This window comes from Aythya marila, assembly GCF_965140915.1.
Source record: "Aythya marila genome assembly, chromosome: 1".
Taxonomy (NCBI): domain Eukaryota; kingdom Metazoa; phylum Chordata; class Aves; order Anseriformes; family Anatidae; genus Aythya; species Aythya marila.
The window spans coordinates 160,378,065-160,400,367 of NC_139042.1; the positions used below are offsets into that span (position 1 = coordinate 160,378,065).

Consider the following 22,303-nt stretch of genomic DNA (forward strand, 5'->3'; position numbering starts at 1 on the left):
AAATGGGCTGCACGTCTTACAAACGCCAGCATGACATTCATACTGTCTCATCTCAGTCTAGACAAGGATATGGGGTGGGAAAAAGGAAGAAACCTGTGTGTAATTTGTAATGAGAAAATGCTATTGGTTCTTCCTGCTGTTGATCAAGTAGTAGTTTGGGAACAGTAACACTTTTCTTTTGTAACCTAATGTCAGAAAGTCTGGTTCTGTCCTTTGATTTCTGTTTGCGTGACATTTTGGTAAGGTATCTCAAAAGGAAAGAGAATGGGGGAGAGACAGCTGGCCACATGTTTAAAGAAGTAGACTGGATTAAGGAGGATCTGAGAATTTGTTAAAACTTCTGTAAGAGGTATAGGCAAATCTTTGAAATTCCCATGCAATCATTTCCTCATTTTCACATTGGACTATTATCACTTCCCTTCTCTCACCCTTTGCTGAAATTATAAAATGTCTGGGAAACAAATGGTTTCCAAGTTCTGAATATGTACCTACCCAAAGTCCTAATGTAAAACGATTTTAGCTGAGGCTTAGTGTAATGCAAATAACATAATCACAGGGAGTAGACAATGATCCATGTTGAGTGATTCCTGGTATGTATGTATCGTTTTCCTTCTGTTTTGAAAAGTAAGTTTACAAATGCCTCAAACACTTCATTAATTTAAAAGATATTTTAATGTTTACGCACCTGCTCTGGACTACATTTTACAAAGAGAATTTTGGCTTTCTTAGGTTATCATGGTCCATCTATCACTCTAAGTTTTCTACTGGATCCAAAACAACTTGGCTTCTAAAATGATACTCCTTTTTTTCAAAAAGGTGGTTGCTTAGCTCTTTAAGGGAACGTCCGATTCTGCTTTATTTTTCCAATTTCATCCCATTCTAGTAGATATAGGATATGTTCTGGCTAGAAAAGGAGACAAATATGTTTTTGAAGAGAAAAGTAAAATACTACTTTTTTCTAGGCTGTCAACTGGCTTATGGTGGAAGACTCACTTTAGGAAAGCTGCAGTATAGCTTTGTCTTTGAGTTTCAGTTGTTTACTCCTCGTATATTCAGTCAAGTAGGAACCCTGTGCAGATACAATCTTGTGACGTATTTTGGCAAGGCAAAGATCTCGTTTGGGATCTTCATGGACTGGAAAAACAAATCTGGAAGATAAAGAGGTTCCTCAGAACTGCTACAAACATTGCTGCTGTGTTTTGCTCTCCCGCCAAGCAGAGCGTGTTGTTCGGGCTTAATGGACGATAAAGTCATCAGCTGAACCTGAAGCACATCTTAATTAGTTTTTTGGTTGGTTGTTTGTTTTTGTTTTGTTTTGTTTTCTTAATGAGAGCATGGTCTTAATGAACATTGAGCAGAAAAGCTGAAAAGAGGTGCTCCAAGAGTGTGTGCTGAGGGCTGAGGGAGTGTAGAGATGTGATTTAGCATGGTAATTATAGGTTCAGTGCTCCTAGCTGTACTGATCTCTGGACAGAGTTACAGCTAACGTTCTCATCTCACGAGGACTTGATACTCAAGGGTACTGTTTGAAAGAGCTCCTAGACCTGTTTTCTGGAATTAAATCCAGAATTATTTGGGTAATTCTGCTTGATCTTCAAGGAGTGTATTTCTTTGCATTTATATTTTTCCTTTCTCACTCATTTTCCTAGGCTGCTGTGCATATCTGAGTGTCTAACTTGATTTTACTGTCACACCTCATCCCAGCTCAGATGTGATAATAATTCATCACTAGAACAAGACTGGTGCTGGAGGCAGATACTTAGGATTGTGCTGAGGCTATCCTCAGTAATACTTTGTACTGTCATCTTTCTGAAGTGCACAGAACTGAAAGGTGCCAACGTGACTGATGGTATTTCAGATACCTGGTAATTTGCCATTTCGAGTTCAACCTGTGCAGAAAAGAAACATTCTTAAGAATTTTATTTTAGGTTCAAATGAATGTACCTAAAATTTTTGTGTCCTGTGCTATGTTCTATTAATGTTAGGCATTATATATCTTTATTATTAAGCTCAATTCTGTTAATGAATAATTATTATAATTATAATTAAATATAATAATTATAGTTATTTACTAAGCTTATTAAGAGGATTCATTTGACTGACTTGTGTTCTAAAGCTGTAGAAGTGATCCTCCAGAAGCAGTGGCAACATGACTCGACTTGTGTGTTGATGAAAGTTGTTTTACTTGTCAGTAACACTCCCAATGGGAGTGCAGGCTGTGAGACACTACTCCAAGGATCTGAATAATTGAATGTGTTACTGCACTCTACTGGGTCACAGCCCAAGACAGTGGGATGTCTTGTTTTGTGTTTTCAAGCACTGACATGCCTGGTGAGCATTTATGCAAGCTCATACTTTTATTTTTAAACGAAAACATAACAAATAGACCAAACAATTACTTACATAGCACATTAGTCTGCCTTTTTTCAGTGCTTTCATAATCAGGTTTAGTCAGCTGGTAACATTTTAAAACTGTTTTTGATACAGATTTAAATTCTTATGATAAAAACTAAAGAACTTGAGAAGGCTAAGCAGCTGGAAATGATAGGCTCCAAGAGGCATCACTGTAAACAGTAAATGATCAACTTCTTTTACACTTCACTGTACTGAGACAAATACTTTGTCTGAAACTCAAATGTAGGGCAAGGACTTCTGTTGATTTCATCTCAATTTTCCACAAATTGTAGTCAGATAATTTTGTTTTGCACCACTTTACAAGAAACGCTTCCTTGGAAGATAATCTACTGCTGCAGTTTGTGACCCTTCTCCTCTTCAGACGTCAGTGCCCTTGAGCAACTTCAGAATCTTTGCCCATACAGCAGGGGTGAATCTTGCTTTTACCAGCATTACTGATAGTAATGATAGAAAATAGTGTAGAAACAGGCCCTCTTATTGTTTGATAGCTTGTCCAATATTGAACATGAAAGTATATTCTCTAACATACTTCACAACCTCATCTGTATTATCCTGTAGGCTGAAATGTGCAGATTGCTGGGACAGCCCCTCTTAACAAGCCACAGCGATACCTGTGTACTGGGCAGAAGTATCGTTATGGGGCCCATGTTATCAGTTTGGCATAGGTCTGTAACTCTGATTGTCTACAGGAAGATGAAGCACATGCAAAGAAAAACTTGAGTTGGGTTCCCTAATTCTGTGAAGCATAAAGGCTTTACAAGGACAATTTCTGGTGTTGTTCAAAGCCCTTCTGCCCTGACAGTGCATCAAGCTTCTGCTGTGCAGCCTCTCAAGGGGCTGTTACACTGATGGGTCTGGCTGCCCTGCCTCCACTCGCTGGTCCGACTAATCACAGGGCTAACCACACAGCTCAATAGGTGTGTTTGGTTTTACTCTTCCTTTCCCAACCATAGAGTTAGGAGCTTATTGGAGAAATTTGTGTTGCTCTTCTCAAGCAGCTTTGAGAAGCAAGGGAGCATTTCTGTAGCTTGTATTGGAACAGTTTGTACCTGGAATCCCAGAGGTCAGAAGCTCAGCACCAGTTCCTCAGGGGAAGAGCGACCTTTCAGCTGCATGTAGTAAATTTCAATTCTACACTTCTTTTTCTTAAAAAAGAGAGTGAGAGGAAAGGAAGAAGATGATTCAATGTTAACATCCTTTATAAATCAAGGTATACATTTCAGTTAATGGTAATGTGTCTCAGCAGTTTGAAGATTAAGAGGTAGGGCCCCAGAATTCATTAAATAGATTTAAGTAAATCCTTTGAAAAATACTTCCTGTCAATGCAGTCTGAGGAAAGTAGCTGTACAATGTCTGTCAAAAACTCTGCCTTTTCCATGAAATGACTGCCAAGTGAAGCAATATCATACATCTACTTAATTATGATCTTTCATGCATCGTCTTTTAGGAAGATATGTGAGTAAAACGTGTGATGACAGCAAGTCCCTCTAATTAGCGATGTTCAAAGTTAGGTTTGCAGCTCAGATCAAAGTGTGGGTTTAGGTTGCATGGGAAGCAGCGTGGAGAGAGAAGTATCTGATTGCAAGTGCTGCTGTGACAGTGCGCTTCTGACACGGTTCCTTTTCCTGCCATCACTCTTCCCTGCCTCTGTTCACTCGTCCTTCAGAGTCTTGTCCTCAAGCTGTGGTGGTCCTCCAAGGAGAGGTTGTTCCTCTCCCAGTCCTTTCCTTCTGTTCAGTCTCTGTCAGCCATTTAACTTCACTGTTTTTTTGTTATGCTTAAGAAGAGATAAAATCTTTCACGTTGATGCAGTAGCTGCCAACCTGAGATCAAACAAATTCTGGCTGTATTTATTTTTAACATTATAGCATAACAATCCATCACACTCTGAATAGGTGGGGTTAATGAAGCTTTATTTCACGGCCTTGTGTACAGGCAAACTGAGCGGAAGCAGATGTTCCCTTAGCATACTCTGAAGTTAGGCCAAATAGAATAAGCGAAACTTCCTTACAGGTACGTGTGTTTGAGTTAAGGAAAGCAGATGCACAAATAAAAGAATTGTCTGTCTGTTATTTATTTTTTTTCTTTCTTCTTTTTTTTTTTTTTAATGAAATAATTTCTGTTCCCTTCAGCAAGGCATCCTGTCAAAACTAGTTGAGTTCTTCAGAAGTTGGTTTCCTTTTCCACAATATAAGAAAGATGATGACATACTTCACAGACTGGTAAGTGATTACTTTTTTTTTATTTTTTAAATTTTCTTCCCTAATCCACAGCACTTTGTCTCCTTTGTACCTTCTCCTCCAAGCACCATCTTTGGTCTCTTTTTTTTTTTTTTTTTTTTTTTTTTTAATGTTCTAAGCGTTTTACTTACTCTTTTGGTAATATTGCTTCTAGTTTTCAGAGTCAGGGTGCCAGGCAACTTGGTCACAGCCCAAAAAGAAAAAATATCAGTAGTTAGCTTGAAGATATTCAGAATGTGGAAGAGATTATGAGAAATTAAAGAAATTCTTGAAAGCTAAAAGTTGTTAATCTACATTGTATCTACCCCATTCACTGGAAGGCACTGCAGAGACAGAAAGTCCCCAAGTGGCAGTCCAGTGACTTGCAGACACAGCTTTAGACAGAAGGCTCTAGAGCTTTGTCTGATTGTGGCTTCACCACCTTTTTCACCTTGTTAGCTCAGGCGTAGCACCTGCTTGTGCAGCTCTACCACCCCTGGGCGTATCCTGGGTTATGTATTATGTCTCTGCACTTTCCACAGTGCTTTTCCATTTGGGAAAAGCAAAGCAAGCTAAGGCAACACCATTATAATGCTTCAAAACAATGTCGTTCATTAGCAGATGACATCTTTGTAGCAGTCTGTCTGTAGAAGAGGCAAGAGCAGGCTCTGCATTACCTGTATGCCCACACTTCAGCAGTTCAGAATCAGATTGGGTGTCCATCTCCACCTGCCTCACCTGAAGTTTTATTGTCCTACTCCTAGAACATACAAGGAACTTTTAGAGCCCAAGGCAGCATGTGTGGGGTAGAACTGAAGGGTGATAGTTCTACCCCAGGTAGGTAAAAATAGTTTTATGCTGTGTTACACCTGTTCTCTGCAGCACCACGTTCTAGCCAATTCAGTCTCTAGCCTGGGGTTGGTCGAGATCTGCTTTAATTAGCATCCAGCTATTTCAGGTTCCTAGTCTTGCTTGAAAAAGGCATTTTAGACTGTTTCAGAAAGTTCTAAAAGTTAGAAGTTTAATTTTTTTCTACTCTGATATAAAGACGATGCCTTTATGTGTAGTTGGGGGGCTGGTAAGTTAGGGATTTCAATTTCTAAGAGAATTCCAGTGAGTCCAATTGCTATTGCTTCTCCCTTATTTCAAGAAGACAAAATTTCCTCTGAAACCTATCATTACTGATCTTGGGTTATCTTTTTTCTTTCTCTCTGTTTCTCTGTGAATCAAAGGTATTATCTTCAAAGCTTTCTTTAGCTTTAATTTCTTGAGAGGGAGACACAACTGAAGAATGTGAAAAGCATGTTTCTCCTGCTGCATTCTACAGCAGGGTACCGAAGTGACACAGGATGTGTTGGAGAAGGGCAGAGTTTCCTCTTGAACACAGCTCTGAAACAATGTTTTTTAGTAAATGTAGAACGCAAGTTATCTGGAGTAACATCAATGTATGGAATTAAACATTTGACTAGCTAGAGTAAAGTTTCATAAATAATCTCTGTACTGTGAAATTTCAAACTTCTGTTAAAACCTATTATTAGAGGGTTTTACAAAAATACTCTTCGTCCTTCAGTCTAGTTAGATGCAAAGATACACATGCTCATTTTGGGGTCTTGTTAGAACACTCTCAACGTGAAGTGTTCTTTAATTATAGCTTGGTGCAATATGCAGATTAATATTTCAGGGGGTCTTCTCTGATTTATTTATTTGTCTTCAAGATCTTCATATTGCCTTGAAGAGCTGTTATGGTAGGGGAAAAATTGCAGACTTTTATCATAATATCAGATCCATAACTAAGTAACTCCCTGAAGTTTGCCTGAAGTTCTGTAAGTGTGAAATCTCCAGAGGCCCACGCTGTTTCATGTTTGGATTGAGCTCTCTTGGGTCACAGAATCCTGCAGGAGAGGACTCACAGCTTTGGTTGGGTCAAAGCCACATTGAGTCCAGCACATTGACCCTATTAAATGTCCACAGGTGACTTTTTGTTGACTGAGCTGTAATCTCTCCCTTTATAATTTTTGTTTTGTTAATGACCTAAATTATGTCATGACAAAAAAAGGTTTTCTGTTTTATTGAAGATCTTCTAATAGATATGATACCTTTCCAATCCTTTTGCAAATGTATTGGCATAACTTGTGGCATTTTACCAAATATTGTTACTGTCTAGGATCAGTGCGATACACCCTGCAAGGCTGAATTGTTAGGTAGTAAATGAATTTTTAAATTTTAACAAGTTAAAAAAAAGTGAGGAGTCTACTGCTGATATATCTGAAATATTTTTGTAATCTTCAGGAAGAGAGAGCCATCAGTGAAGTGTGGAGTGTCTGGGTATTTTCCTTGTTCTAATAACTTAATTTTAAGAGTTTGCATGTTCTTTACTAATACCTGTTTTTTTCTCCTGCCCATTTGTGGTAAGGATGTCGGATTTCGATTTGACACACTCCGTACCATCCTGCAACAGGAAGTTCTGCTGCAGGAGGATGTGGAACTGATTGAGTTCCTTGACCCGAGTATCCTGTCTGCGGGGCAGTGTAAGCAACAGGAAAATGGACGGCTTCCAACACTACGCTCCCTAGCAACTCCTAATATTTGGTATTGTACAGAGTACCTACAACTGTATTCACTGTTAAACTGAAAAAAATAGGTTGTGTGGTCTTTACAGAAAATGTAGCAATATAGTAATTGGTTTTGTGTTTGTTTTTTTTCCTCAGGTCTTTGAGTCCACTAGTCCCCACATTCATAGATAAGCATATTTTTCCCTCAGGCATTTTATTGAAAGAGTGAGTTTTAATCTGAGATAGCTACATAAACATAAATGGATACTTGCAAACTTGCCATGAGGAAAAACTAACATGGATGAATTCATCAATTTCTAAAGCTATACAGTGATGATTTTGAGAAATGAGATGTGATTGTGTAGACTGAATTGGAAAGTGTGTCTTTCACTGCAGTCTTTATGAAGCACTTTAATTGTATGGGGGGCAATTAGAATTAGCTGTAGAATACTAGAAGAACAGACTAAAGAACATTTAGATACAGTGCATTCAGGTTTGAAGAGGCTGGTGAAATTCACCCTAGAATGCTGAAGGAGCTACCTGCAGCAATGTCTAAACACCTAGCACCTGTATTTGAAAAATAACAAGAATGATGGGTAGTCTGAAAGGGTCACTCAGAAATGGGTGGGAATCAGGAGATAACAATCTCTCATGACACAGGCAAGTGGTATGTTTTCATCCATATGTTAGGAAAATAGATGGAATTATTAGGATGTATTATGCCATTACTGATGTTCCCTGTCAAACAAGAACTTTTAAATCACCTTACTCCAGTGGTTTGTCTTGGTCCTAACACTATTCATTGTTTCTTTAACTGTTCAGATTATAAAGAACCCTTAAAAAATTTCTGATATTCAGAAAATTTCTGAAAAGCTTTCAAGGGGAAGAAAAACAATATTTTTTCTTTTAAGAAATCTGGAAAAAATTAAAGTCTCCATGCCCATATCCCATCCATCTCTGTGAAGACTATCATAATTTTACAAAACTGCAACTATAATACTACATATGAGACACTGTATATTCTAAGAGTCACTTTTTTGTAGAATTTTTCTAGGTGAAAATAACAGAGGATTTGAAAATGTCCTTGAGAAATAACTGAAATGAGATACTAGTGACTCTGGTTTTTAAGGATTTTCAAAAGCTGCCAAATCTTTTAAAATGATTATTCAAGTCATTTTATAAAAACATGTTAAAAACTAGTGGTCTGTTGGTGTCCAAGTTAAATAAGTCAGAAACTGGAAAAAATAAAGCTGGTATTACTTGAGGGTTTTGTTACTAAAAAAAAAAAAAAAAAAAAAAAAAAAAAAAAAAAAAAAAAAAAACATGCCCTTTCCTACTGCACTTTTGAACCTGGAAATACAAATATTCCTGTTCCTACCCACCCGGGCTCATAATGCTGAGTAGTCAGTTTTTTGGTTGTGTGGTTGTTTTTAAGTCATGTGTGTAAGATAAACTGACCTTTCAGAGTGGTAAATTACTCGTCTACTCGTACCACTAAAAAGCTGGCTTTTTTGGTGTTTACAGCTTGCTTAAGAAACCTACATGTACTTCCCACCTGTTTGGCCTCAGGAATCTATGGCTGATACTACTTTCTCTGTTTGCAGGGATGTCTCGCTGTTGCTTGCCTTTGTAAGTGCACTGCTTATGCTTCCTTCATGGTGGAAGGAATCGTCGTGGCTGCCGTGGGGACTAGTTCTGCTTGTGTATGCAATCTTTCGAGTGTGGGGCACATGGAGGACAGCCAAGCTACAAATGTCCCTGCGAAAATACTGTGTCCAGCTGGAAGAAACAGTGGCAAATAGTCGAGCTTTTACTAATCTTGTGAGAAAAGCTCTACGACTCATTCAAGAGACTGAAGTAATTTCCAGAGGATTTACCCTGTGAGTCCACATTTCACTTTAATAAATTGATCCATTCAAGCCATATGCTGTTTAAAAATAGTCTCATTGCACTGCCTCCTAGAACACTTTCACAAGTGAAATTGCTGGAAAGCATATTACTGAAAACTTTCCATTTGCATTAAATAGTATAATTACAGTTATGTTCACCAACATAAAAGTATGAATTCTAACTACCCATTGTTAAAACTATTTATTCTGAAGGAGAATGAAGTGTCACAAATCCGGACTGGGCATCTATGACTTTGAAAGTCTCTTGCAGTGCTGGCCATGAAATATATTAAGTACCTTGCACCAATTTAATTAGCCATTTGGGGGGATTATTTGAGAGGCTGTTTGCTTAAGGGTTTTTTGTACTTTAAATGATCAAGTCCATGTAAATATGCAAGTAATCATTCTTCTTTTAGAAAACAAGATTACATGAAAATTATCAAAGAACAGTCTGAAGTAATGAAAACCAGCAATCAGCAAAGACTATCCAGAGGTCATTTCCCACCTAAAAAAAAAAAAAAATTGCAATACCTTTCCATTCTTGCATACAATTGTTAAGGTGTTTAGAGTCTTAATTTCCTCTTGAATTTGCCTCCTGTCCACTTAAGTTATGAAGGTTTTCCTAGTTATTTAGCTCTGTAGGTAATTTAACTATTTGGGTTATTTTTTTATTTTTATTTTTTTCTGTGTGAAAGGACATAGCACGTGTTCAGTGTGTGCAATGACCCCAAAACCAACAGGCCTGTTCTCATTGCCAGCTATCCTTTTCTGTGGTAGCAACCTATTGCTAGAAATGTGCCTGTGTCAGTTAGACATAAGGTTAAAGGAGGTGGGAAGTGCCAGCAACTAAAATCCAGCTGACTTTTTCTAAAACCAATAAAAAGTTCCGTGCACCACAAAGTTGTTTGTTCCTGCTAGACCAGCTGCTCTGTTCTCAGGTACATGTTGGTACATGCAAGATTGAAACTGTAGACTTTGCATTTTGAATTAATTTTCGAGCTTGAGATGCTTTCAGTATGCTTTGTAGAAGCATACTTGTTTTATTCTCCCTTTGGAATGCATAAGCACATCTTCAGTCTGCCCAGCTATGTTTTTTTTTGTTTTATTTTCTGAAGAAACATATAGTTAAGCAATAGGCAGTCTTATCTTTGCAAATGGGTTCTTAAAAGAAATTATTGTTAGGGCTTGTCCAAATTACAGATGAGAAAACATTTGGATTTTTTCCTAAGTTTAAGCAAACGAACTTGTGGTCAGTGTCAAAATTGCTGGTGCCTTGTTCTTTTACTACATATCTTAGATAACAGATTAACAAAAACCAGACTGGTCTTTAAGCTGGTGCTTGATCTCAGCCCCTTTACTTAAAACTCTGGCAAGCTTTTCAAAAGATTGAGTATGGATGGAGTGGGAGAAGTCAGCCTGTGTCAGCAATCTCATTGGAATAATTGTCCAGTATGAAGAAGTCAGAGTCATAGAGGTTTGGGTTTGTTTTAGTTTGGATGAAGTTCGAACTCCAGAGTGTCCTTTTCTGCATCCATATATGTAAGAGATGCTGCTGCACAGAGCACCATGAAGTTCTTTGCTTGACAAAATGCTTCATGTATGATCCAAAAAACCCTAGCTCTCCTTTCTTCTTTTCCTGAATTTTGCTACAACAAATCTTAGAAGAACTCAGTTTGGTATGTTCACCAGTGGTAACCTTGTCAAAGTCTTGATGCTTGTTCAGGGAAAATCTTATGGCAGTAGAAATGGTTGCACCTGAAAAGTTAATGAGGATGTGTTTTACATCTTTGAAAGAATGGGTTTGTCAACCAGGTAGCACAGCACCCATTCCATGATGCGTACGCTGCTGTTTGAATATACTGCTAGCTTAGCAGAGTCTGGACTGTGCAGTAACTCTGTCATGAATGGAAAGATACTGAAGCTGACGGTTAAATAATATTGAGTCCAGATTTTGGCTAGCTGTACTTAGCTAAACTGTGCTATAGCAAACCCGGGTCTGCAGATTCAGCCTTACGTTGTTTTCCACAGCTATTTTTTGCTCTCTATTTCTCTCTCTGTTTGTTAAGATGGAAATAGGCTAGATAAAATAGTTATCAGTGCAGGAACACACTCGTCTTTCCAGGTACCCACTATGCTATTCCCTTTTATGTGACTGAAGATGTGAAATTACCTTGTTGCCTGAGCAATCTGAGCAAGGTGAGAGCAGAAGCAGCTCCAGTCCCCAAACAATTCGTCACTTACTGACCACACTATGTCCATTTTTAAGCTGGTTCTAGTAAAAACAATGCCAGCAGGTAGAGAGGGTGAACTGTCCACTATTTTCAGTGTTGCAGTCATAGGTTTGACATCAAGACTGTGCATGAACAGAAGTAACTAATATTTTTTTCCTTTATCTACAGCTTAGTGTTACATGAACATACTTAATGTTTATGCAATTCACAATTCAGTTTATTTCCAGATTAGGCAATTTCTTACAATTCTAGAGCTATTTTGAAGTATAGTCAAATAAGTAAGTGTCATAGTTTCTTTTAAATTGTGTATTCACCGGAATATATGAATACCAAATCGTATTTTCAAATTTGCTGATTTAATTACATATATTTCATGTGTTTACCTGTCTTGGCTTCCACAAAACACTGCTGTCATTCATTGCACAATTGGTAAAAGCTATTTCCCCACTTACATAATATTTCTGTTGACCTAGAGAAGAATTCTGCAGGGATGGCTTGAAAGAAAATAGTTTTTTACATGGAAAACAAAAAATAGTAGCACATTTTTTCTGCAAAAATAGTTTAAAGAGCAAATTTTTGTATAAAGAGGTGTATGTTAAATATCTGCATGTTAAAATTTCCAAAACTTATACTAGGCATGTAACAGTTTTGTATCAGAAATAATGTTGTGGCCTACTTACGTTTAGTATATTCATTTTGAACACTTTGGAGAAGACAAATGTCCTCAGGAGTTTTACCATGGCTCAGATGAGAATGGAATCAGGCTGCCTGTTGAGGAGTCCTATCTGCTTATCTAAGATTTTGATTAAATAAGTCATTGATATGATGGATTTTTTTTTATTTTTTTTTTTGCTGTCATAGCTACTGAGCAATTTGAAAAAGTTTCTAAGTAATGGAATAAGAAAACTGATGTACTGTCTTTAAAAATACTTTAGGACATCTGTACAGTTGTATCACATTTTACTTTTCAAGTTTGCTTGACAGGGTCAGTGCCGCTTGCCCATTTAATAAAGCTGGACAACATCCTAGTCAACATCTTATTGGTCTCCGGAAAGCTGTTTATCGATCTGTCAGAGCCAACTTTCGAGCTTCAAGACTGGCTACTCTGTACATGCTGAAAAAATATCCTTTTTGTAAAAAACAACAACAAAAAAGTTCAGTTATTCCATTAATGCTACCCACCTGTGGTTGTGCCAATGTTTAGAGTTGGCATGTCTAGAAACATACAATCTAATTACATATCTAAATGAAATAAAGGAAAGGTAGCATAGTAAATTTGGGCTTATGCTTGGTTTGGAACAGTCTTAATTTTTTCTTTTTTTTTTTTTTTTTTTTGCACTGTGCAATGTGAGATAAAATCCTATATACTGAAAACATTGTTCTAATTATTGGTGCCCATGCCTCTGGTGCAAGTACTGAAGTACTTCAGAGTCCTTTGGGATTTCGTTTTTTAATTATTTTTAGCTATCATTTTCCCTTGCACGAAAATAACCTTTCCTCTGACTGATGAGCCCATTCGCTCATTGTCCCCATGTTCAAAGATAAGTTGATTTTCTGTTTCAGACAAGCTGGGTGAAAACTCTCATTACAATAATTAGCCAAAGTGCACGTTTAAGAGTGAGGAGTTTCTACCCTGAACCAAACTAGAACACTTGGTTCAGATTTGACTTTGTGAAGCAGCATCTACATTTCCTCAGTGAGTTGTATACTTTCTTTAATGGTGTTAGCATTTCAAGACTGTTTTACTATGTTTATTGCACTACATAGGAAATAACAATGCCTTCACCCTCTATTTTAGCAAAAAATAAAACAGACATGTCTCTTATCTGAGAAACTTCATGTAGAGAAAAAAAAAAAGCTACTGTTAATGCAATTTGTGAAAATCTGTCATGACAAATAACTTGTTTTGCCTTCCTGAAACATCCTCGATTAATATTGAATAATAGCATGTGACACAGGCACACACGAAGCTGTGAGAGCATGCATTCACTCTGAAGGAAATAAGTGTTTATTTGCAAAGTAGTAACTCATGTAGGCATCCTCATTCTCAGCTCAAGGCTTAACTCTTAGCACTGAGGATTAAGGTGTACTGGTGACATAAAGGAAAAAAAAATTGACTAGTTCAAACACGTTGGTAGAGGCAACTGGTACCTAGCTTGGCATTAATCAAGAATTGTTTCTAAAAGCACAGGAAGGGATTTGAAAATGGGATCGGTGGACATGGCCTTCACAAATATCCTCCAGCATGAAGAAAGGAAATCTAGTAGTTGCTATGAAAAGGTGTGTTGCTTTGACTGTGGAGATTACAGGTGCAAGGAACATTGGTGTGAATTAGACAGTCCACTAGTTTTCTAACTGTTAAATTTCTTGGAATGGCTTTTAAATTAAGGAACATAAGAGAAGAAAGTCTCTTGTTTCCTTTGGATTATTTGACATTTGCATCTGTTTTTGAAAGATCTTTGAGATGGAAGTTACATTATACCAAATTATCATGTAGCTATTGTAGTAGGAAAACCAGAAAAAAATAAATAGTGAAAAATATATTTAAACTGTATGTGTATAGTTCTTTGACAAATGGAAAGATAAACATTCTTTAGAAGCATTATACATGCAGAACATAGTGGAAAAAAGAGTGTCAGAGTGGCAGAGTGGAAAAAAGAGTTAAGATGCAGACTTGGTCAAATCAGCAGTGCTTGTAAACTGAAAGCAGGGAATTTAAATGTGAGGAAGGTGGGTAAATGATTCCTCCTCCCCACCAAAATAATTAAGAGCAGCTTTAAGGTAGTTTCCAGTTGTCTTAATTTGTAGTTTTCCCTGCATATCATGAGTGCCTGAAAATGCTCCGTGTATTATACGGGCGTTGATGGCAAGGAGCATCTTTCACATAGATTCCACTGCCTTGTGCAATTAAATAGAACGCTTACACTGGAGGGGCCAAAGATGCCTTCACGTCAAAAGCATTCACACCTGCCAGTTGTGACAACTTTAATGCTCTTGTCCATCATCGTGTCGTTAGCACAAATGTGGCCTACAGCAAAGAGAATGAGGAACTGGAGAGATTAAATAAAGGCGTAAGGCAATAAACTGAGGGAAAGGAATGTTGATAAATTAAAGGAAAGCAACTTCCACCCAAAGTCTGGAAAAGAGATCCCACTTCTGACTTCTATGGTTCTTTTTAGTAAGTTCTGCTTTGTGCAAAATCAGAAGATTTTCCCAACTTAATCTCCTCTAGAGTTATCTGAATATGAACTAATGAATTTCTATTTGAAAGGTGCTTTTTCTGAGCACTATGAAAGACATGAATCCAGTAGCACTATTAATCAACAAAACAAAAAACAAAAATTTGAGGAAAAAAATAGAGAAAAAATCCGAATGTTCAATATTTGGAACAATATTATATATTTAAAATTAATAATAGAAAAAAACTTTTTCCTGATTAATCATAATACTGTTTAATACATTTTTAAGTGTTTTACTGGATATTAGTTTGTGTCTCTGTAGTGGAGCAGATGTATCTCTGTATTTATGCAAGTGAAAAACTGTGGTTGTTTTTTTGCTTGAAACATTTTTCACTAGAAATTCAATAAGTGAAATGCCTCCTAGTCCCAAGAACGGTAAAACTTGAGACTTCCCAGCTAATATACTAAGGATCAAAGGTTAGTTCCATTTTAATAGATGACATTATTCTTTAGGGTCATTTTGTTCTTTATAAAATAAGGAAGTAGTAATTTCTTGAGAGCATAAGCAAATAAACAGTACATGCAATGTGAGAGTTCGTTGTGGGGGAAGAGAGATAACACTGAAAATTTGTTGGCTGATTGGCCACAGCACTTTGATATGAGAATTAATGGATATTAAAGTAGAACTGGATCTTCACATGATATAAATGCTCACCATTCATCTTCTTCCACAGTGTTGTATTCATTGACATCATTTGAGGATGCGATCCATTATGTTTTCTTCTGCTGTACCAACCTTCTAATATTGCTGTCTGCTTTTCTTTCATGAGAGTCTGACACTGAAATAAGATGTTTCAAAAACAAAAAAGTCAGAAAAGAGCCAAGCTTTGAAGCCTGTGTCAATGGGAAATAATTTTCTATATTACAGTTTACTTTCCTTGGTTGCAGTATTCAGTTGATATCATTACATGGGGATGATGCTTGTCATTCAACAACAGTGGTGAATCTCTGACTCCAGAGGTCATTTTTATGTGATGTCTAGTTATCAAAATAAAGTCACAGTCACAGTCTAGGTCCTCTGTGTGGTTCAGTGGCTACAAAAGGATGATAATGTGCAGAATGCCCCATTTTCCTTCATCTTTGTCTTTCTTATAATGAACCTGGAAAACTGAGACTGAGAATTATCGTACATCTGGTGATAATCGTTGCCTTAAGACAATAGCTCTTGAACAAAGACATGTCTATTATGACATAAAATGGTTAAAGTAATACAGAAAATGATACTAAATTCACTAATGTAGTAAAAGGTATACTACAATTTAAAATAAGTTTTCATTTAAAGCATTCTTATGTGTTCAGAACTTACTAGAAATACTTGTAACTGAAGTAGGTTGTTACATACACTTTAATGTATTTCATTATTTCTGAAATAAGCCTCAAATTCATATTTTGAATCAGTAAGACTAATGCTATTGGAAGCCAAAGAGAAGCTGCTTTAAACCTTAGGCACTTGCTTTACGTCTGACTTAAAGAGAGCCAAGGACGGGTACATACCTGAGCGGCTGAGCTGGTGACTGTTGGGCTGAGTTTAAAACTTGCTGACCTAAATATTGATCTTAACTGTAGACATAAGTGACTGAAAGGTAAAAATAAATGATTAAATACACCTTAAATGATAAGGTATATGTTGATCTGTGCTAATCCATTCACTGTAGCTTTTATACCCATCAGTAGTATTTCTACTGTTTAAATATTTGTGTCAAATTACACTTTTATTGAGTAAGAGGGAGATCTGTCTGAGGAAGTTGTTACAGAGAATTAAAAATCTTAATTCACAGCTTTACTATGTAAATACAAATAGGCAATACAAATTGCACAAACCTGATACGTTATTGTTACTCACTTCAGTAGGACTAGAAGTTTGTTAGTATTTGCTTGTGGCCAGTATGCCACTTTTTAGCTCATTTCAGTGAATGGAATAAATTAATATCTTCCTAATTAACATTTGTTCCCATGTAAAATAGAAAAAAATATATGATTGTACTTTAGCTTATACCAGGTGTTTCTGTCAGACTCAGTGGACCAGTAATATTTCGTGAGACGGATTCTTTACATTTCGTGGGAAGCGACAGCTGTGAACTTGCAGAAACAATTCAGTGTTTTCTGCTGCCATCCTTACTCTGAGTTGTTCATATCAGGAAGAGTACATTGCTCAAAGTCACAGAAGATAAGAGCATTTCTCCTTTAATCTGGAAAATAAGGGTATAGCAGGATGCAGTGGTTCAAAGCTTAAACTAGAAATTAGATATTTTGGGTTGAGTATTTACAGGATGTTATGCAAACTAGTCAGTAGTAGCGCAGCAAATCTCTGCACTATACTCCATTGAACTGTGTAATAACTTGGAGGCAATACGTCAGTCAGTGTGCCAGTCGTTTAATATTTTTATGCTTAAGAGCATTGTGGGTTCTGCATCATAAGAATCTATGGTTTATGCACTGATTTAATTATACTCAAGCTGGATGGAGGAAATTGTGTAGCTTGTGTTACTGGATGATGTTAACAGTCTAATTCTCAGCTGATGGAAGATGGTGTGGTACTCCATTTCCATTCAACTCACTTGATGGATAGGACCTGGGAGTTTGACCATATAAACTCAAGCAACTTTAGTTTTGTTGTAAGTATAAGGCCTTCTTGGGTGGAGCTGTGTGGAGCCAGGAGTTGGACTTGGTGATCCTTGTGAGTCCCGTCCGACTCAGAATGTTCTATGATTCTGTGATTCTAGTATTTCTAAATTGAATGGTGTCTCATTACGGTGTAGTGAATATAAAATCCATTCTGTGTGTTTGAGATGCACTGAGCTTGGGAAAACTTTTAAATTTGCTCCTTGTGAATCTAGTAAAATTTGTTTCTTCTCCTCTGTAAAATGTTTAGTTATTGCTTCATGAAATGTTAGAAAAACACTTTTTCATTTGGGAGAGAGAGTTTGCACAGGAAAACCTCACACAAGCTAAATATATATAATTGTAGTGTCCTTGGATTGTAAAAGCCTAAATCAGAAATCCACTTCTGGAAGGTCTAAGCAAAGATGCATGAGAATTTTTCAGTTAGATGGTTTTCTGTTGACCAGCCAGTTCATCGCATGCTTTGCTCATCCCTTCCAGCGGGTGAGAATTTTATGAGAGAGCAGCTTGGGTTTCTTAGGAATACTTTGAGGCCATCATTAGATCTTTAGATGAGGATGTGCTTTTGAAGAGCAAAGTACTAATATGAAATTGTTGTGTACGTGGGTACATTAGTAGTGTTGCTTTTTATTACGATGAGCCTCCTGGCAGAGGTTACGTATTCATTGTACAGATATTTTATTTTGGATGTGACAGTTTCTTATTAAGTAGCTTTGTCTTCCCTTGCTCCAAGCTTATAAGGAATATAAGTTGAACAGATGAATAAAGTATTTCCTCAAAGACAGAAACATTTAAGTTATGTAAGTTTATTTGCTTGCATCTTTTTAGCTAATCTCTCAATGTGAATAAAAAGAGAGACATCTTACGGTTTAGATCAAAGTCCATTAAGGAAATACATGTATATTCTTAACAAAAATGATTGGAAGTAAGAGGACAAGGCAGGAGACATGGGAGTTTGGTGGGAATCCCTTGCTGAGATGTACTATGGATAAATGGCTCATTTGGTCAAACCACCCGTTTGAGAGGTTCCTTATGATTTTTAGCATGATTTCATGAAAATCAACATGTGTTCAAACTGCTTTTTGAGATGCTTGTGTTTTGGAAATGCCTTGTTGCAGGACAAAGATTATCACAGAATATTATCAGCCTCTAGGATAATTGGTCCTGAAGGGTTTTGACCTGATTTTGCAAACTCTTGTGGAGATAAAATCCTCATCCCCTGTGCTCCATCTGCTGGGCACGCAGTCAGGTTAATTTAGAATAGCTGACCCAGCCGACACCGTGTGACAACAGCAGCTGGTGACACCATGTTGTGTTCCTGAGTCATTTGCATTGCTTCAACCTGCATTTGCATTGCAGGTTTTCACCTGCATTGGTGCTTCTGGAGGACACTTAAGAGGCTTCTTTCTTCCTGGACTTTTGGGAGGAATTAAGGAGAAATGTATTTGTTTGTTCAGAGCCCAGAGACATAGTATTGCTGTTTCCTGAGGCACAAAAAATTCACTTCATGCACTGTTCTTCTACTCAAGGGATAAATATTTTCTTCAGCAAGTTGAATCCTATGAGAGCTTAGCAGGTGGAAAATTTGGGAGTGAAAGTGGGTGGAACTTGTAGCTTCCCCAGAAACCAGATTAGTTGGACAAGAGACAAGTACTTCTAGTGGGCTTTGTGTGACCCAAGAGATGAGAGTATTCAGTTTGTAAATCAAAACATAGAGGAAAATAACATAGTTTAAATTAGAAGTATTTTCGTGAATGCTTTGCAATTTCTTTTATTTTCCTTTGGAACGAAGGTGTACTTGTGGCAATAAGTCATAAATCATTTTTTAAAGCAAATCTTACTGTTTTTTGACTGGATATTTATTCTCACTTTACAGAAATCTTGAACTGTCCCATCTCCTCTTTCCCCAGCATAAGGTTTGCTTAAAATTAGCACCATTCTAACAGAAATGCTGCCTAGTCTATGGATTGTTTTTATCTGTTCCTCTAGCATTAGAGTTATATTATGCTTGTTTCCTATTTTTTAAGCATTTCACCACAGTTTGAGGGTTGCAAAGGTACGTTTTTTTAAATAGTAAAAAAATTACCACATGGGTCTTATGATTCTAGCATCAGCAGAAAAGTGCTATTGAAAGACTTGACTTTTTTTCTTGTACTTATATTTTTATGTGTGAATAGGTAGGTCTGTTAAAATGCATATTTACTGAGATTTCTCAGGCGAACAGCACTGTATATATCATTAAGAATTATCAAGATTGGGGCCTAAATTAACTAAGCTACTTTGTAAACTAGGTAACGAGGCATGGTGATCAAAGCCACGCTCCATCAACTTTCTTAGCTAATTATTCAATAAAACGTCAAAGTCACTGCTGACACACAGAGCGAAGTGATGGGAATATTAGTTCATGTATTCTCACAAAATATGTTAAAGATAATTGAGCTTTGGCTGTAGGAAACCTTACTGTGTCTGGGAATTTTGGTATTGAATTAACAGTATAACAACTGGGAGCTGCTCTTTTTCATGGTAATATCTGAAATACCAAGGAAGTGTTATTGCAAAGGTCTCCGAGCAGTCCCTCCACAAGCAGGACTTGCAGGGAATTCCTGCAGTTGTCCCGAGTTTGGCCTATAACATAGGCTACCTTTGAAACTCCAAATTGCACAAATGTTGTCTTCCTCTCTCATCTGTTATAATGATTTCTGTTGTGAGATTGACATGATCTAATTGTTGGGAATTTACTAATCGAAGCTAAAGCAATCTAACTTGAAAGGAATGTAGGGATTTTCATCAATATGTTTTAATTTGTCTCTTTTTAGGTAGTTGTATTTAGTATGTTATATTATTAATATTATCATATTATTGGATGTTTAGTCAAGGTCTTATCTCATCCTTCTCTTAGCCTTTAAAACCTGTGCTATGAAGAAAGTTTGGAAGAAGTTCAATTAGAAGTTCAATTTGGGTTCAACTAAACAGGGATTACGTGTTCTTTCATTTAAATTACCAGAAATAAGAATCCTTGTTAGCTGTTTTTATGCTTTTATTTTTAATGCAAAAGTTGCTTTGCTACCCACCTTAACTCTGGCTAAACCTACCCGCTGAACTCTGAGAGCGACAACGTGACCAGCTACATCTGTGTAGTCCCTTTCAAGGAGCTGGGTCTGGGACTGAGCGAAGAGCAGGTGTCTGAAGAGGAGGCACACAATCTCACAGATGGCTTCAGCTTGCCTGCCCTCAAGGTAATCTCTCCTAGAAGAACAGGCACATCCACGATGGCTCAGCATGATTTTTTTTTAATTGTCATGAGGCCATTTGGGTTGTGTATACTAGCCTGTGGTAACACAGTCAACTGAGGAAGGAAGTAAAAGTTGTCTCATATCATGTGTTTCTACATGTATTGGCATTACATGATTTCTTTTTGCATGTATTTGAAGAGAAGTTGCACAATACAACATGAGGATTTTGTGCTGTCAATCATACAAATTCAAGTCAGTGTTTTATAATCAGCTTGATCAACCTTCTCCTTAAACCTGAGCTTTTGTTCTTTGATTTCACATGATTCCAGATAAATAAAATAATTTCCAGGTTTGTACTTAAATCTTTTTAATTAATCGCTTGACTTTGATAAAAAGAGAGACATCCAAAGATGTAAATTAGTTGTAATTGTCAGAGGGAATAGATGCATTTGGCTACACAGAGAAGTATAAATCTGGGCCCCTGCTGCCATGATCCAGTGAAGTTCTTTGATCTTTGAAAAGATGTTTAACTGAGCAGAATGACAATCATTTAATGGCCTTTTTAATCTATTTTGTTTTGAGATGTTAAGTATGTTTAATGTGCTTGAGTAAATGTTCGCAATTAGATCTAATTTGAATGCAAACCTTCTATGCTCTAGTGGTTCTGTGCCTAGGCAGTTCCATTTTACTCTTTTTTAATGGAAAATTCCATTATTATGTGACTTCTTTGTTTTTATGAGGTTGGCTCTTGTTGCATTTTATTCACGTAATTTCTAGGCCTCGATTTCTTTTCTACTGACCGTAAATGGTACCAGCATTAGTAGTTGCAAAGCTTTGAGGTTTTGTCTAATTGGTTGTAAGCTATGTGCTACATCAGATGTAAGTTTGGGGGATTTTTTCTTGCCTTTTAATGAGCTGAACTTCTAATTACAGTCACGCAAGCCGACTTACCCAGTTCTTTTTAAGCTCAATAAGTCAATTAGAGTTGCCCAAGCTTGTAAACTAAGACTTTGTTTACTTGCCATTTGCAGTAATTTCACTGAAATCTGTTTTAATTAAACTGGATGGAGTACTTTCTGGGTAGAGTTAAAGTCACAACTAGAAATCGGAATTTGCCTGAACTGATGACATTGGTGAAGGCTGGGTGTGGTGTAGTTGAGTCGAGCTAAATTAACGTAAATCTAAGCAGATTTGTACTGTAGTAACAAAATAGTTAGATGACCTTGGGGCATATTTGTATTGTGAGCCCAGGATCTACGTGTAGTCCTCTTTATTTTTTTTGTATTTTTTTGCCTTTGAGAGCACTTTCCGTTATTTTAAAATGCAGGTAAAATACAGACATGTATCAGATTTGGTGAATATTTTTATTTTCATTCAAGCCCATGCCTAGGCCATATGACCAATGTAGCCTATGTGTTTTGGCTACCTTGTCCTTGCACTACACCAGTTTAAAGAGTAAAATTTTTCGGCTTGAAAATAAATACTGATCCAAGCTGTGAAGACCAGTTGGATGTTTTGTGTGAAGTCTGAATACAGATAAAAATAATCAAAATTTATGGCTAGAACAAACGATTTTCAACCCTACATACATCTGGAATTTCCTTTTCTCTCATCCTTTGTACCTTTTTTCAGGTGGAATTTGAGTTGTTGTTTTCATTTCCTGAAGTTCACTTCTTTTGTGTGCTACCTTTTTACTGCTTTTGCGTTCTGTCTGGAGGAAGGGTTTAGTTGTCTTTTGTGTGCGTTATAACCTGAGCTCTTGACTCTTTATCCAAGGTACCGCACCTTCAGAGACACTTAGGTAATTCCTGCCAATTTGTTTGCTTCCTCCACCCCCTGCTTTCCTAACCTCACTTGGCTTGTGGTGGTTTTTTTTGTTGCTGTTGTTTTTTAACACCCAGCC

At 37.0% G+C, this 22,303-nt stretch overlaps 1 protein-coding gene across 3 annotated transcripts in view; it reads left to right on the top strand.

Moving 5' to 3' along the window:
* The window catches only part of VEZT (vezatin, adherens junctions transmembrane protein), a 62,224-nt gene that overhangs the window by 22,450 nt on the left and 17,471 nt on the right, over nucleotides 1–22,303 (top strand). For 2 of the 3 annotated variants that reach the window (XR_014319577.1, XM_082784922.1), the window contains exons 3-7: nucleotides 4,548–4,637; nucleotides 7,048–7,223; nucleotides 8,791–9,066; nucleotides 12,279–12,428; nucleotides 20,256–20,403. Coding sequence is in view for 2 of the 3 variants with exons in the window: in XM_082784922.1 (XP_082641048.1) it covers nucleotides 4,548–4,637; nucleotides 7,048–7,223; nucleotides 8,791–9,066; nucleotides 12,279–12,428; nucleotides 20,256–20,403 (840 nt within the window). In the remaining variant the exon portion in view is untranslated. The remainder of the gene's footprint in view (nucleotides 1–4,547; nucleotides 4,638–7,047; nucleotides 7,224–8,790; nucleotides 9,067–12,278; nucleotides 12,429–20,255; nucleotides 20,404–22,303) is intronic. The other variant, XM_082784923.1, reaches the window with a different exon arrangement.